General features: G+C 42.3%; 1 protein-coding gene across 1 annotated transcript in view; it reads right to left on the minus strand.

The window, feature by feature from the left end:
• The window catches only part of slc37a4b (solute carrier family 37 member 4b), a 39213-nt gene that overhangs the window by 5756 nt on the left and 18787 nt on the right, over positions 1-14670 (minus strand). The window contains exons 6-8 of the mRNA XM_034178969.1: positions 5122-5235; positions 4966-5031; positions 3153-3291 (exon numbers count right to left, since the gene is read on the minus strand). Coding sequence (XP_034034860.1) covers positions 3153-3291; positions 4966-5031; positions 5122-5235 — 319 coding nt within the window. The remainder of the gene's footprint in view (positions 1-3152; positions 3292-4965; positions 5032-5121; positions 5236-14670) is intronic.

Genomic DNA, 14670 nt, shown 5'->3' on the forward strand with positions numbered 1-14670 from the left:
TGCTCCAGAGCGCTCTTGACCTCAGACTGGGGTGACGGTTCATCTTTCAGCAGGACAATGAGCCCAAGCACACAGCAAAGATATCAAAGGAGTGGCTTCAGGACAACTCTGTGAATGTCCTTGAGTGGCCCAGCCAGAGCCCAGACCTGAAACTTATTGAACATCTCTGGAAAGATCTGAAATTGACTGTGCACCAACCAACATCCAACCTGATGGAGCTTGAGAGGTGCGGCAAAGAGGAATGGACAAAAATGCCCATAGATAGGTGCACCAAGTTTGTGGCATCATATTCAATAAGACTTGAGGCTGTAATTGCTGCCAAAGGTACATCAACAAAGTATTGATCAAAGAGTGTGAATACTCATGTACATGTGATTTACTTTTTTAAAATGAAATTTGCAAAAATTAAAACGAAAAACTTTTTCATGTTATCATTATGGGGTGTTGTGAGTAAAATTGTGATAAAATATGGAAAAAGTGAGGAGCTGTGAATACTTTCTGGATGCACTGTAAAATTCACATTAAACAAATATAATGCACATTTGACCATTAAAAACAATTAATTCTATTTTGTATAAAAAGTAACTACTTTTTTGTGCAGCTGTTGCTTGGAATGATATATCACGTCGTGATTTAAGCCCGCCAATACCTTGCCAAATATTGATACGATGGCCATATAAATAGTATGATTGAGAGAATATCATATTTGGTGAATGGATACCATTTTCCCCCAAAAAACACTGTAAAATATACATACAATAATAACTGTAAACAGCAGTGTACAGGTAATACACTCAACAAAAATATAAACGCAACACTTTTGGTTTTGCTCCCATTTTGTATGATATGAACTCAAAGATCTAAAACCTTTTCCACATACACAATATCACCATTTCCCTCAAATATTGTTCACAAACCAGTCTAAATCTGTGATAGTGAGCACTTCTCCTTTGCTGAGACAATCCATCCCACCTCACAGGTGTGCCATATCAAGATGCTGATTAGACACCATGATTAGTGCACAGGTGTGCCTTAGACTGTCCACAATAAAAGGCCACTCTGAAAGGTGCAGTTTTATCACACAGCACAATGCCACAGATGTCGCAAGATTTGAGGGAGCGTGCAATTGGCATGCTGACAGCAGGAATGTCAACCAGAGCTGTTGCTCGTGTATTGAATGTTCATTTCTCTACCATAAGCCGTCTCCAAAGGCGTTTCAGAGAATTTGGCAGTACATCCAACCAGCCTCACAACTGCAGACCACGTGTAACCACACCAGCCCAGGACCTCCACATCCAGCATGTTCACCTCCAAGATCGTCTGAGACCAGCCACTCGGACAGCTGCTGGAACAATCGGTTTGCATAACCAAAGAATTTCTGCATAAACTGTCAGAAACCATCTCAGGGAAGCTCATTTGCATGCTTGGCGTCCTCATCGGGGTCTCGACCTGACTCCAGTTCGTCGTCGCAACTTCGCACAGCCATTGAAGAGGAGTGGACCAACATTCCACAGGCCACAATTGACAACCTGATCAACTCTATGCGAAGGAGATGTGTTGCACTGCATGAGGCAAATGGTGGTCACACCAGATACTGACTGGTATCCCCCCCAATAAAACAAAACTGCACCTTTCAGAGTGGCCTTTTATTATGGGCAGTCTAAGGCACACCTGTGCACTAATCATGGTGTCTAATCAGCATCTTGATATGGCACACCTGTGAGGTGGGATGGATTATCTCAGCAAAGGAGAAGTGCTCACTATCACAGATTTAGACTGGTTTGTGAACAATATTTGAGGGAAATGGTGATATTGTGTATGTGGAAAAAGTTTTAGATCTTTGAGTTCATCTCATACAAAATGGGAGCAAAACCAAAAGTGTTGCATTTATATTTTTGTTGAGTATATGAATGTACAGCTAATGATGGGCAATATGTGCAATTAATAGAACATAGGCCAAACTGTAAATGTGCACATATAGCTCGTGAATATTAAGATTGCACTGACACAGATCTTTTGGTAGTGACCCCCCTCCCCCCCCACCATAAAACAAACAAACAAAAAATTTTTTTTTGCGGAGGTAAGGTTTGTGAACAAGAATTCCCGAAGTAACTGTTCCATAAACTACTTAAAACCAAAAGAATTTATATATCATGAATAACATTCACATTTTGCGAGATATTTTATTCATAGATTGCAGCAAAATTATTAACAGTTCATGGATATTCACAGTTTGCGTATATTTTCATTAATGGTTTGTGGATAATTCACAATTTGCAGCAGATTCCTGTTTTGGAGGTTAACACAGGTTATATTAAAGAAAACACAAACCACTGCAAACATTAACATCTGGTCGTGCTAACTGCATTTCATGCTAACAGTGCGTGGATGATGTTCATGGATAGTTACTGGTCTGTCGTAATGGTTGAATATGCTAATATTAACAGCGGTGAGGGTTTTCTTTAATCTAACCTGTCAGTCAAATGCACCATGTCAGTATAACAATGTTTGCTACAAAATACCTGGAAATCTAGTAAATCCTGAAAAATAATCTGTGGTGCTGTAACATTAACTGAGGCAACAATAAGTCAGTTTCCACCACTTGAACTCACGAGGGTGCTGTAGAGCATCTGACAACTTTGTGTACATCTCCAATGCAGGGGCTGCCCAGAAAAGATTCATTTGGGGCCCTTTTCAAGACCAAGATAAATCCTTGCTCTGAGGTAGGAACTTGTGAGTAGCCCTGAAGAACTGCTGGATGGAACTCAATGCTGATTGGTTGTTAATGCATACAGGAGAAGACGGTGACAAGCACCAAGCCAGAGGAGTGAGACAAGAAAAAGAGTAGAACCAAAACCGACAAGGAGGTACAGGTTGTTATTGGCTTTCTTTTCAATTTAAGAGGTCCAACAAGCAGTTGTATGCAAACATCTACATTGTGGCTGCAACAGTAGCAGAATTACTACATCAGCGCATACCTACGCAGCATCAGACCAGTGGGTCTTCACTGCAATGAAGACTCAATGACTGAGAAGGCCAGTTATGGGGCTGTTCCCATACATGCCCAACAACATCTGGAAAGCAGGTTGAGTTCCAGCAGTGGAAACTGACCTCATGAATTTCTTTGTTGGTCACATGAAGCTCCACCTTACCATTAGCCATCAGCGCTACAACAGCGTGGGAGGTTCCACAAAAATTTGAAGGCGCACATTCACTGGCTATTACACCAAACAAGGCAATTGGTCCATATGAAGAAAACCCAAACATGGCACCAAGGAAGACGATCCACATCTGTGCATGACAAGAAGAAACTGTGACACCCAACATTCTTCATTACAGACAATCTGAAGTGCAAAATCTTCAAATAGAGTGGGGTAAAAAAGTATTTAATCAGCCCCTGTTTGTGCAAGTTCTCCTACTTAGAAAGTTGAGAGAGGTCTGTAATATTCATCATAGGTACAGTTCAACTGTGAGAGACAAAATGAGAAAAAAATCCAGAAAATCACATTGTAGGATTTTTCAAGAATTTAATTGTAAACCATGGTGAAAAACAAGTATTTGGTCAATAATAAACAAGCAAGATTTCTGGCTCTCACAGACCTGTAACTTCTTTAAAAAGCTTTTCTGTCCTCCACCTGTTATCTGTATTAATGGCAACTGTTTGAACTCATTATCTGCATAAAAGACACCTGCCCACAGCCTCAAACAGTCAGACTCCAAACTCAACCATGGCCAAGACCAAAGAGCTGTCGAAGGACACCAGGAAGAAAATTGTAGATGTGCACCAGGCTGGGAAGAGTGAATCTACAATAGTCAAGCAGGTTGGTGTGAATAAATCAACTGTGGAAGCAACTGTAAGAAAATGGAAGACATACAAGACCATTGATAATCTCCCTCGATCTGGGGCTCCACGCATGATGGCATCCGTGGGGTCAAAATGATCATGAGACCGGTGAACAAAAATCCCAGAACTACACGGAGGGACCTGAGGAATGACCTGCAGAGAGCTGGGACCAAAGTAACGAAGGCTACACACCACGCACAGAGGGACTCAAATCCTGTAGTGCCAGGCGTGTCCCCCTGCTTAAGCCAGTACATGTCCAGGCCCGTCTGAAGTTTGCCAGAGAGCATATGGATGATCCAGAAGAGGACTGAGAGAATATCATGTAGTCAGATAAAACCAAAATAGAACATTCTGGTAAAAATTCAACTCGTCGTGTTTGGAGGAAGAAGAATGCTGAGTTGCATTCCAAGAACACCACACCTACTGTGAAGCATGGGGGTGGAAACATCATGCTTTGGGGCTGTTTTTCTGCAAAGGGGACAGGACGACTGATCCGTGTTAATAACATGATCTCATGCATCATGAGATTTTAAGCCAAATCCTCCTATCAGTGAGAACATTGAAGATGCAACGTGGCTGGGTCTTCCAGCATGACAATGATCCCAAACACACCGCTCGGGCAACGAAGAAGTGGCTCTGTAAAAAACATTTCAAGGTTCTGGAAGTGGCCAAGCCAGTCTCCAGACCTCAACCCCATAGAAAATTTGTTGAGGAAGTTGAAAGTCCATGTTGCCCAGTGACAGCCCCAAAACATCACTGCTCTAGAGGAGATCTGCATGGAGGAATGGGCCAAAATAACAGCTACAGTGTGTGCAAACCTGGTGAAGACTTACAGGAAACATTTGACCTCTGCCATTGCCAACAAAGTTTATGTTACAAAGTACTGAGTTGAACTTTTATTATTGATCAAATACTTATTTTCCACAATAATTTACAAATAAATTCTTTAAAAAACCTACAATTTGATTTCCTGGATTTTTTTTTTTTCTCATTTTGTCTCTCATAGTTGAAGTGTACCTATGATGAAAATTACAGACCTCTCTCAACTTTCTAAGTAGGAGAACTTGCACAATCAGGGACTGACTAAATATTTTTTACCCCACTGTAAGTTTTCAGTTTACCTCTTTTTCCGACACACCAGTGAGGATAGAAGCCGGATGAATTGCTTGGAACCACAATGGAGCCTCCTGAACAACAACAAAGGATTTAGATTTTTAAATGCTTAAGACCTCCAGAGTTTTATGGACTGACAACAGGAGTAAAGATGAAGTTAGTACCTTTGGGATTTCCGGTGTGATGGTGACTCTGAAAAGGTACATGGACACGTACATACCAGCCATCATGACAAGGAGCAGGCCGTGGCGAGGGTTACCATGTGTGCCCAAACCTTTCTGGGGCAGAATGATATATGGTCAACTACAGAAATATTTACATACAGAAGAAGTCATTGTAGATTTCTGCTCAACGTGAAGATAAGAAGCAAATCAGATGAGCAGTGCAAGAATTATAGAACATTTTTATGTAATCCCACTTTTTTAAAAAGGTAGCAAGTACAGTTGGACAAACAGCTGCTGTGCTGTTTTATTAAAAGGTCTCGTGACCTTAACTGTGATATGAAGTCCAGCAGTTGTCACTACCCAAACATGCATTAGGTTGGGGGAAACAAATCCCACAACAAATCCATCAGAAACATGGTAAAACAGGTATATCCAAAAGGGGGGAAACAGATAATCAAAAAGTTGATGGATTCTGTCTCTGGTGCAGAAAGTACTTCACAAGTCAGCCAGCAGGCCTGTCCGTGTCAAAGTTAATCAAATTCTATGTGAACCCATATAGGTCCAGACACCTACTGATGTCTGTGTTTAACAACAGATTTCATAGCATGAAGCTGATAAATGAACTGCATTTATATAGTGCTTTTCCATCTGCATCAGACACTCAAAGCGCTTTGCAATTATGCCTCACATTCACCCACTCACACAAACACACTCAGACACCAATATGCTGCCATACAAGGCGCTCACTGCACACTGGGAGCAACTAGGAGAATAAGGACCTTGACCAAGGGCCCTTAATGATTTTCCAGTCAGGCTGGGGTTTGAACAGGGGATCCTCTGGTCTGAAGCCTAACGCTGATGAGTCTATAACTCCCTCTGGATCTAAGCAATGGATAGGATGGCAGTCCATTGCTGGTTACTTCCCCAGTAAAGATCAGTACCCATTTAAGGCTGGTTGGACTGTGATGATGTGGATGAAGCATTTTGTCCGCGGACACAGACAGTTAGCATGACTGAGACTCAAACCCAGGTCTACATACTGATAGCCAGGGCTTTGAACCACATTTTTTTCCCCAACTGGTTCATTCTGAACAGAAACTGCATTTTAACGTTTTGAGTTTTAGGTTCCACCCCAAAAGTGACGTTCCCGAACCGGTTAGAACTAAAACATATGTGTGTGTGTGTATATATATATATATATATATCAATCCCGAACCGTTACCTGTATGTGGCTCTGTAACGTGCTTATTTTTAAAACATGCTTATTTAGGGTCTGCTCCTGTCTCTGCCCCTGACCAAGGCAGCGTCAATACATCTGTAGTTGGTCCTTGGGCGCAGGACTGTGGCAACCCACTGCTCCTAGTTGTTGGATTGTGTCTAACTGCAATTAGGATGGTTTAAAATGCAGAGGACAAATTTCGTTCTATGTATGTACAGGTGAACCCCGTTAACTCGCGCAAAATTGGGTCCACAGACTCCAACTGTGAGTTATTTGAAACCATGAGTTAATGAGGTTGACCAAAAACATACAGTAGTCTTAATTTTTGGGGTCCACAAATTGACCGTGAGTTAACGAGGTTCAGCTGTATATGTACAACGACAATAAAAGGCTGTCTTACTATTATAATGCTCCCACAAAAAACAGAGAAGACAATAGAGCGTACTGTAGCAGGCAACAGAAGCACGACACTGAGTATATGATCTCGTATTTTTAAATGACGCTGCTCTCTGCATCGCAGAAAAGCCTGAGCAAATCCAATGCTGCCCATTGACTGGCCTAGCAGCAAAAACAATAGTCCTCACACAACAATAACAATAACCCAAAATCCTAGCCATAACAAGGCTGTGCTACGTATGAATGTTAATATGGCTATGTATGAATAGCAACTACCTAAAACCATTCACACACTGAGTAAATATAAAGTCTTAATCTGACCCGATACATCATTTCAGTCAGAACAATCATCGCAGCCTGATGATACAACATTCTTCCTTTGGAAGATGACATCTGGGAAATATTTTAATTCCATAATTCCTTATTGTGTAAATTACTGAAGAAATGCAGCGTTTTTAGAGAAATTCCTCTGTGTTTGTCTGCTCCAGGGGTGTTTCTCAGCCTGAACCAAAGAACAGTTGAATTATATTCCCACCAGTGTTCAGCCACCCGACATATCTTCAGTGTTCTGCTTGAGACGAAAATGAATGAATGAAATAAAAAAAAAGTCTAATAATGACCCGAGTAAATGTTTCTAAAGAAGTCCATTTGTGTGTCTGCTCCAGGTACATGTCTCAGCATGAAACATGGGACAGCAGCACTTTGAACCGGCAACAATAACCAAAATAAACGACAGGCATAAGTAAACCTCACCGGGTCATTGCCGTCTTCTGTTGAGATTATTTGCGGGCTGCAAACCATCATGGTGTATTACTGCCACCAACTGTTTGGGTGTAGATCATTAATGGAGTCTGACATCCTCACCAGGTCATTGTAAAGGAAAACCTTGTCAAGAACCAAAAAAATAACGGTATTAACCGATTACCATTATTTAAAAAACAGTTGTGTTCTGGAACAGAAAACAAAAGTTTCTGGTTTAGTTTTCGTTCCTAACAAAATACTAAGTTTCTGTTTTTTGTTTCCATTCTACGAACCAGTTCAAAGCCTTGTTGATAGCCCAGTGCCTTATCCCACTGAGCTACCTGCTCTACAAAGAGTTCACCACAGGTTTTAAACAATTTACAGTAGTGTTCAGAATAATCAATCAATCAATCAATCAATTTTTTTATATAGCGCCAAATCACAACAAACAGTTGCCCCAAGGCGCTTTATATTGTAAGGCAAGGCCATACAATAATTATGTAAAACCCCAACAGTCAAAACGACCCCCTGTGAGCAAGCACTTGGCTACAGTGGGAAGGAAAAACTCCCTTTTAACAGGAAGAAACCTCCAGCAGAACCAGGCTCAGGGAGGGGCAGTCTTCTGCTGGGACTGGTTGGGGCTGAGGGAGAGAACCAGGAAAAAGACATGCTGTGGAGGGGAGCAGAGATCGATCACTAATGATTAAATGCAGAGTGGTGCATACAGAGCAAAAAGAGAAAGAAACAGTGCATCATGGGAACCCCCCAGCAGTCTACGTCTATAGCAGCATAACTAACGGATGGTTCAGGGTCACCTGATCCAGCCCTAACTATAAGCTTTAGCAAAAAGGAAAGTTTTAAGCCTAATCTTAAAAGTAGAGAGGGTGTCTGTCTCCCTGATCTGAATTGGGAGCTGGTTCCACAGGAGAGGAGCCTGAAAGCTGAAGGCTCTGCCTCCCATTCTACTCTTACAAACCCTAGGAACTACAAGTAAGCCTGCAGTCTGAGAGCGAAGCGCTCTATTGGGGTGATATGGTACTACGAGGTCCCTAAGATAAGATGGGACCTGATTATTCAAAACCTTATAAGTAAGAAGAAGAATATTAAATTCTATTCTAGAATTAACAGGAAGCCAATGAAGAGAGGCCAATATGGGTGAGATATGCTCTCTCCTTCTAGTCCCCGTCAGTACTCTAGCTGCAGCATTTTGAATTAACTGAAGGCTTTTTAGGGAACTTTTAGGACAACCTGATAATAATGAATTACAATAGTCCAGCCTAGAGGAAATAAATGCATGAATTAGTTTTTCAGCATCACTCTGAGACAAGACCTTTCTGATTTTAGAGATATTGCGTAAATGCAAAAAAACAGTCCTACATATTTGTTTAATATGCGCTTTGAATGACATATCCTGATCAAAAATGACTCCAAGATTTCTCACAGTATTACTAGAGGTCAGGGTAATGCCATCCAGAGTAAGGATCTGGTTAGACACCATGTTTCTAAGATTTGTGGGGCCAAGTACAATAACTTCAGTTTTATCTGAGTTTAAAAGCAAGAAATTAGAGGTCATCCATGTCTTTATGTCTGTAAGACAATCCTGCAGTTTAGCTAATTGGTGTGTGTCCTCTGGCTTCATGGATAGATAAAGCTGAGTATCATCTGGGTAACAATGAAAATTTAAGCAATACCGTCTAATAATACTGCCTAAGGGAAGCATGTATAAAGTGAATAAAATTGGTCCTGGCACAGAACCTTGTGGAACTCCATAATTAACTTTAGTCTGTGAAGAAGATTCCCCATTTACATGAACAAATTGTAATCTATTAGACAAATATGATTCAAACCACCGCAGCGCAGTGCCTTTAATACCTATGGCATGCTCTAATCTCTGTAATAAAATTTTATGGTCAACAGTATCAAAAGCAGCACTGAGGTCTAACAGAACAAGCACAGAGATGAGTCCACTGTCCGAGGCCATAAGAAGATCATTTGTAACCTTCACTAATGCTGTTTCTGTACTATGATGAATTCTAAAACCTGACTGAAACTCTTCAAATAGACCATTCCTCTGCAGATGATCAGTTAGCTGTTTTACAACTACCCTTTCAAGAATTTTTGAGAGAAAAGGAAGGTTGGAGATTGGCCTATAATTAGCTAAGATAGCTGGGTCAAGTGATGGCTTTTTAAGTAATGGTTTAATTACTGCCACCTTAAAAGCCTGTGGTACATAGCCAACTAACAAAGATAGATTGATCATATTTAAGATCGAAGCATTAAATAATGGTAGGGCTTCCTTGAGCAGCCTGGTAGGAATGGGGTCTAATAAACATGTTGATGGTTTGGATGAAGTAACTAATGAAAATAACTCAGACAGAACAATCGGAGAGAAAGAGTCTAACCAAATACCGGCATCACTGAAAGCAGCCAAAGATAACGATACGTCTTTGGGATGGTTATGAGTAATTTTTTCTCTAATAGTTAAAATTTTGTTAGCAAAGAAAGTCATGAAGTCATTACTAGTTAAAGTTAATGGAATACTCAGCTCAATAGAGCTCTGACTCTTTGTCAGCCTGGCTACAGTGCTGAAAAGAAACCTGGGGTTGTTCTTATTTTCTTCAATTAGTGATGAGTAGAAAGATGTCCTAGCTTTACGGAGGGCTTTTGTATAGAGCAACAGACTCTTTTTCCAGGCTAAGTGAAGATCTTCTAAATTAGTGAGACGCCATTTCCTCTCCAACTTACGGGTTATCTGCTTTAAGCTACGAGTTTGTGAGTTATACCACGGAGTCAGACACTTCTGATTTAAAGCTCTCTTTTTCAGAGGAGCTACAGCATCCAAAGTTGTCTTCAATGAGGATGTAAAACTATTGACGAGATACTCTATCTCCCTTACAGAGTTTAGGTACTGTGTTGGTATATGGCATTAGAGAACATAAAGAAGGAATCATATCCTTAAACCTAGTTACAGCGCTTTCTGAAAGACTTCTAGTGTAATGAATCTTATTCCCCACTGCTGGGTAGTCCATCAGAGTAAATGTAAATGTTATTAAGAAATGATCAGACAGAAGGGAGTTTTCAGGGAATACTGTTAAGTCTTCTATTTCCATACCATAAGTCAGAACAAGATCTAAGATATGATTAAAGTGGTGGGTGGACTCATTTACGTTTTGAGCAAAGCCAATAGAGTCTAATAATAGATTAAATGCAGTGTTGAGGCTGTCATTCTCAGCATCTGTGTGGATGTTAAAATCGCCCACTATAATTATCTTATCTGAGCTAAGCACTAAGTCAGACAAAAGGTCTGAAAATTCACAGAGAAACTCACAGTAACGACCAGGTGGACGATAGATAATAACAAATAAAACTGGTTTTTGGGACTTCCAATTTGGATGGACAAGACTAAGAGACAAGCTTTCAAATGAATTAAAGCTCTGTCTGGGTTTTTGATTAATTAATAAGCTGGAATGGAAGATTGCTGCTAATCCTCCGCCCCGGCCCGTGCTACGAGCATTCTGACAGTTAGTGTGACTCAGGGGTGTTGACTCATTTAAACTAACATATTCATCCTGCTGTAACCAGGTTTCTGTTAGGCAGAATAAATCAATATGTTGATCAATTATTATATCATTTACCAACAGGGACTTAGAAGAGAGAGACCTAATGTTTAACAGACCACATTTAACTGTTTTAGTCTGTGGTGCAGTTGAAGGTGCTATATTATTTTTTCTTTTTGAATTTTTATGCTTAAATAGATTTTTGCTGGTTATTGGTAGTCTGGGAGCAGGCACCGTCTCTACGGGGATGGGGTAATGAGGGGATGGCAGGGGGAGAGAAGCTGCAGAGAGGTGTGTAAGACTACAACTCTGCTTCCTGGTCCCAACCCTGGATAGTCACGGTTTGGAGGATATAAGAAAATTGGCCAGATTTCTAGAAATGAGAGCTGCTCCATCCAAAGTGCTATGTGACTAAAAAGATTCATCCAGGTTTTGAGTATATTTCTTATTGTTATATGGGAAACAAGGTACCAGTAGATTCAGTAGATTCTCACAAATCCAACAAGACCAAGCATTCATGATATGCACACTCTTAAGGCTATGAAATTGGGCTATTAGTAAAAAAAAAAAAAAGTAGAAAAGGGGGTGTTCACAATAATAGTAGCATCTGCTGTTGACGCTACAAACTCAAAACAATCCTGTGAATCACTAAACTAGTATTTAGTTGTATAACCACAGTTTTTCATGATTTCTTCACATCTGCGAGGCATGGAGTCAACCAACTTGTGGCACCTTTCAGCTGTTATTCCACTCCAAGATTCTTTAACAACATTCCACAATTCATTCACATTTCTTGGTTTTGCTTCAGAAACAGCTTTTTTGATGTCACCCCACAAGTTCTCAATTGGATTTAGGTCCGGGGATTGGACAGGCCACTCCAAAACATTCATTTTGTTGGTTTGGAACCAAGATTTTGCTGGTTTACTAGTGTGCTTGGGGTCATTGTCTTGTTGAAACATCCATTTCAAGGGAATGTCCTCTTCAGCATAAGGCAACATGACCTCTTCAAGTATTTTGACATATCCAAACTGATCCATGATACCTGGTATGCGATATATAGGCCCAACACCATAGTAGGAGAAACATGCCCATATCATGATGCTTGCACCACCATGCTTCACTGTCTTCACTGTGAACTGTGGCTTGAATTTAGAGTTTGGGGGTCGTCTCACAAACTGTCTGTGGCCCTTGGACCCAAAAAGAACAATTTTACTCTCATCAGTCCACAAAATATTCCTCCATTTCTCTTTAGGCCAGTTGATGTGTTCTTTGGCAAATTGTAACCTCTTCTGCACATGTTGTTTATTTAACAGAGGGACTTTGCGGGGGATTCTTGCCAATAAATTAGCTTCACACAGGCGTCTTCTAACTGTCACAGCACTTACAGGTAACTCCAGACTGTCTTTGATCATCCTGGAGCTGATCAATGGGTGAGCCTTTGCATTCTGGTTATTCTTCTATCCATTTTGATGGTTGTTTTCTGTTTTCTTCCATGCATCTCTGGTTTTTTGTCCATTTCAAAGCATTGGAGATCATTGTAGATGAACAGCCTATAATTTTTTGCACCTGCATATAAGTTTTCCCCTCTCCAATCAACTTTTTAGTCAAACTACGCTGTTCTTCTGAACAATGTCTTGAACGTCCATTTTCCTCTTTCAAAGAGAAAAGCATGTTCAACAGGTGCTGGCTTCATCCTTAAATAGGGGACCCCTGATTTACACCTGTTTGTTCCACAAAACTGACAAACTCACTGACTGAATGCCACACTACTATTATTGTGAACACCCCCTTTTCTACTTTTTTTTTTACTAATAGCCTAATTTCATAGCCTTAAGAGTGTGCATATCATGAATGCTTGGTCTTGTTGGATTTGTGAGAATCTACTGGTACCTTGTTTCCATGTAACAATAAGAAATATACTCAAAACCTGGATTAATCTTTTTAGTCACATAGCACTACTATTATTCTGAACACTACTGTATAAGCTTCAAAAACAGAAAGAGCAGAACAGTGAAAAAAATATCCTTAGTACTTTAAGATCATAAGTAACGAGTGTGTTGCCCGTGGGGAACCACAGGCAACACACTCAGTAGTGTTTATAAAATAGGTAGCTGACATTTTTCAAGGGTGTAATTAATTGGTGTGTGAGTCCACAATGTTTTTAGAACCTTAGACCTCAACAATTTTTAAAAGAAGAACTCAACACTCAACAGAGGCTCCCATGACCAGTAAAAAATCAAGGACCGAGACGTGGCCCGGTATAGCGGAGCCGGGGCCCCACCCTGGAGCCAGGCCTGGGGTTGGGGCTCACACACGAGCGCCTAGTGGTCGGGCCTGAGTCCACGGGGCCTGGCTCAGCCCGAATGAGCAACATGGGCCCGCCCTCCTGCGGGTTCACCACCTGCAGAGGGGGCCATGGGGGTCGGGTGCAGAGAGGAATGGGTGGCGGTCGGGGGCGGGTGGCCCGGCAGCCCGGTCCGCGCTCACAGCCGGAGGTTGATGATCGACTTTGTAGTTGTATCATCTGACCTTCGTCCACGTGTCTTGGACACTCGAGTGAAGAGAGGGGCTGAGCTGTTGACCGATCACCACCTGGTGGTGAGTTGGATCCGCTGGGAGGGGAGGAAGCCGGTCAGACCTGGCAGGCCCAAATGTATCGTGAGGGTCTGCTGGGAACGACTGGCGGAACCCTCTGTCAGCGAGGTCTTTAACTCCCACCTCTGGGAGAGCTTCTCCCAGATCCTGGGAGAGGTTGGAGACATGGAGTCTGAGTGGACCATGTTCTCCACCTCCATTGTCGATGCGGCCGCTCGTAGCTGTGGTCACAAGGTCTCTGGTGCCTGTCGCGGCGGCAATCTCCGAACCCGATGGTGGACGCCGGAAGTAAGGGATGCCGTCAAGCTGAAGAAGGAGTCCTACTTGTCCTTGTTGGTAGGTGGGACCCCCGAGGCAGCTGACAGGTACCGGCAGGCCAAGCGTGCTGCAGCCCGTGCGGTCACAGAGGCAAAAACTCAGGTATGGGAGGAGTTCGGGGAGACCATGGAGGAGGACTATCGGTCAGCCTCGAAGAAATTCTGGCAAACTGTCCGACGCCTCAGGAGGCGGAAACAGCTCTCCACCAGCACTGTCTACGGTGCTGGTGTGGAGCTGTTGACCCTGACTGGGGATGTTGTCGGGCGGTGGAAGGAATACTTCAAGGATCTCCTCAATCCCATCATCACGTCTTCCGAAGAGGAAGCAGAGACTGGGGACTCAGAAGCAGACTCATCCATTACCCAGGCCGAAGTCACCGAGGTGGTTAGAAAGCTCCTCGGTGGCAAGGCTCCTGGGGTGGATGAAATCCGTCCTCAGTACCTTAAGTCTCTGGATGTTGTGGGACTGTGTTGGCTGGCACACCTCTGCAACATCGCGTGGCGGTTGGGGACAGTGCCTCTGGACTGGCCGATCGGGGTGGTGGTCCCTCTGTTTAAGAAGGGGGACCGGAGGGTGTGTTCCAACTACAGGGGGATCACACTCATCAGCCTCCCCAGTAAGGTCTATTCCAGAGTACTGGAGAGGAGAATTCGACCGATAGTTGAACCTCTGATTCAGGAGGAGCAGTGTGGTTTTCGTCCTGGTCGTGGCACACTGGACCAG

Source organism: Thalassophryne amazonica, chromosome 9 (genome assembly GCF_902500255.1).
Source record: "Thalassophryne amazonica chromosome 9, fThaAma1.1, whole genome shotgun sequence".
NCBI lineage: Eukaryota > Metazoa > Chordata > Actinopteri > Batrachoidiformes > Batrachoididae > Thalassophryne > Thalassophryne amazonica.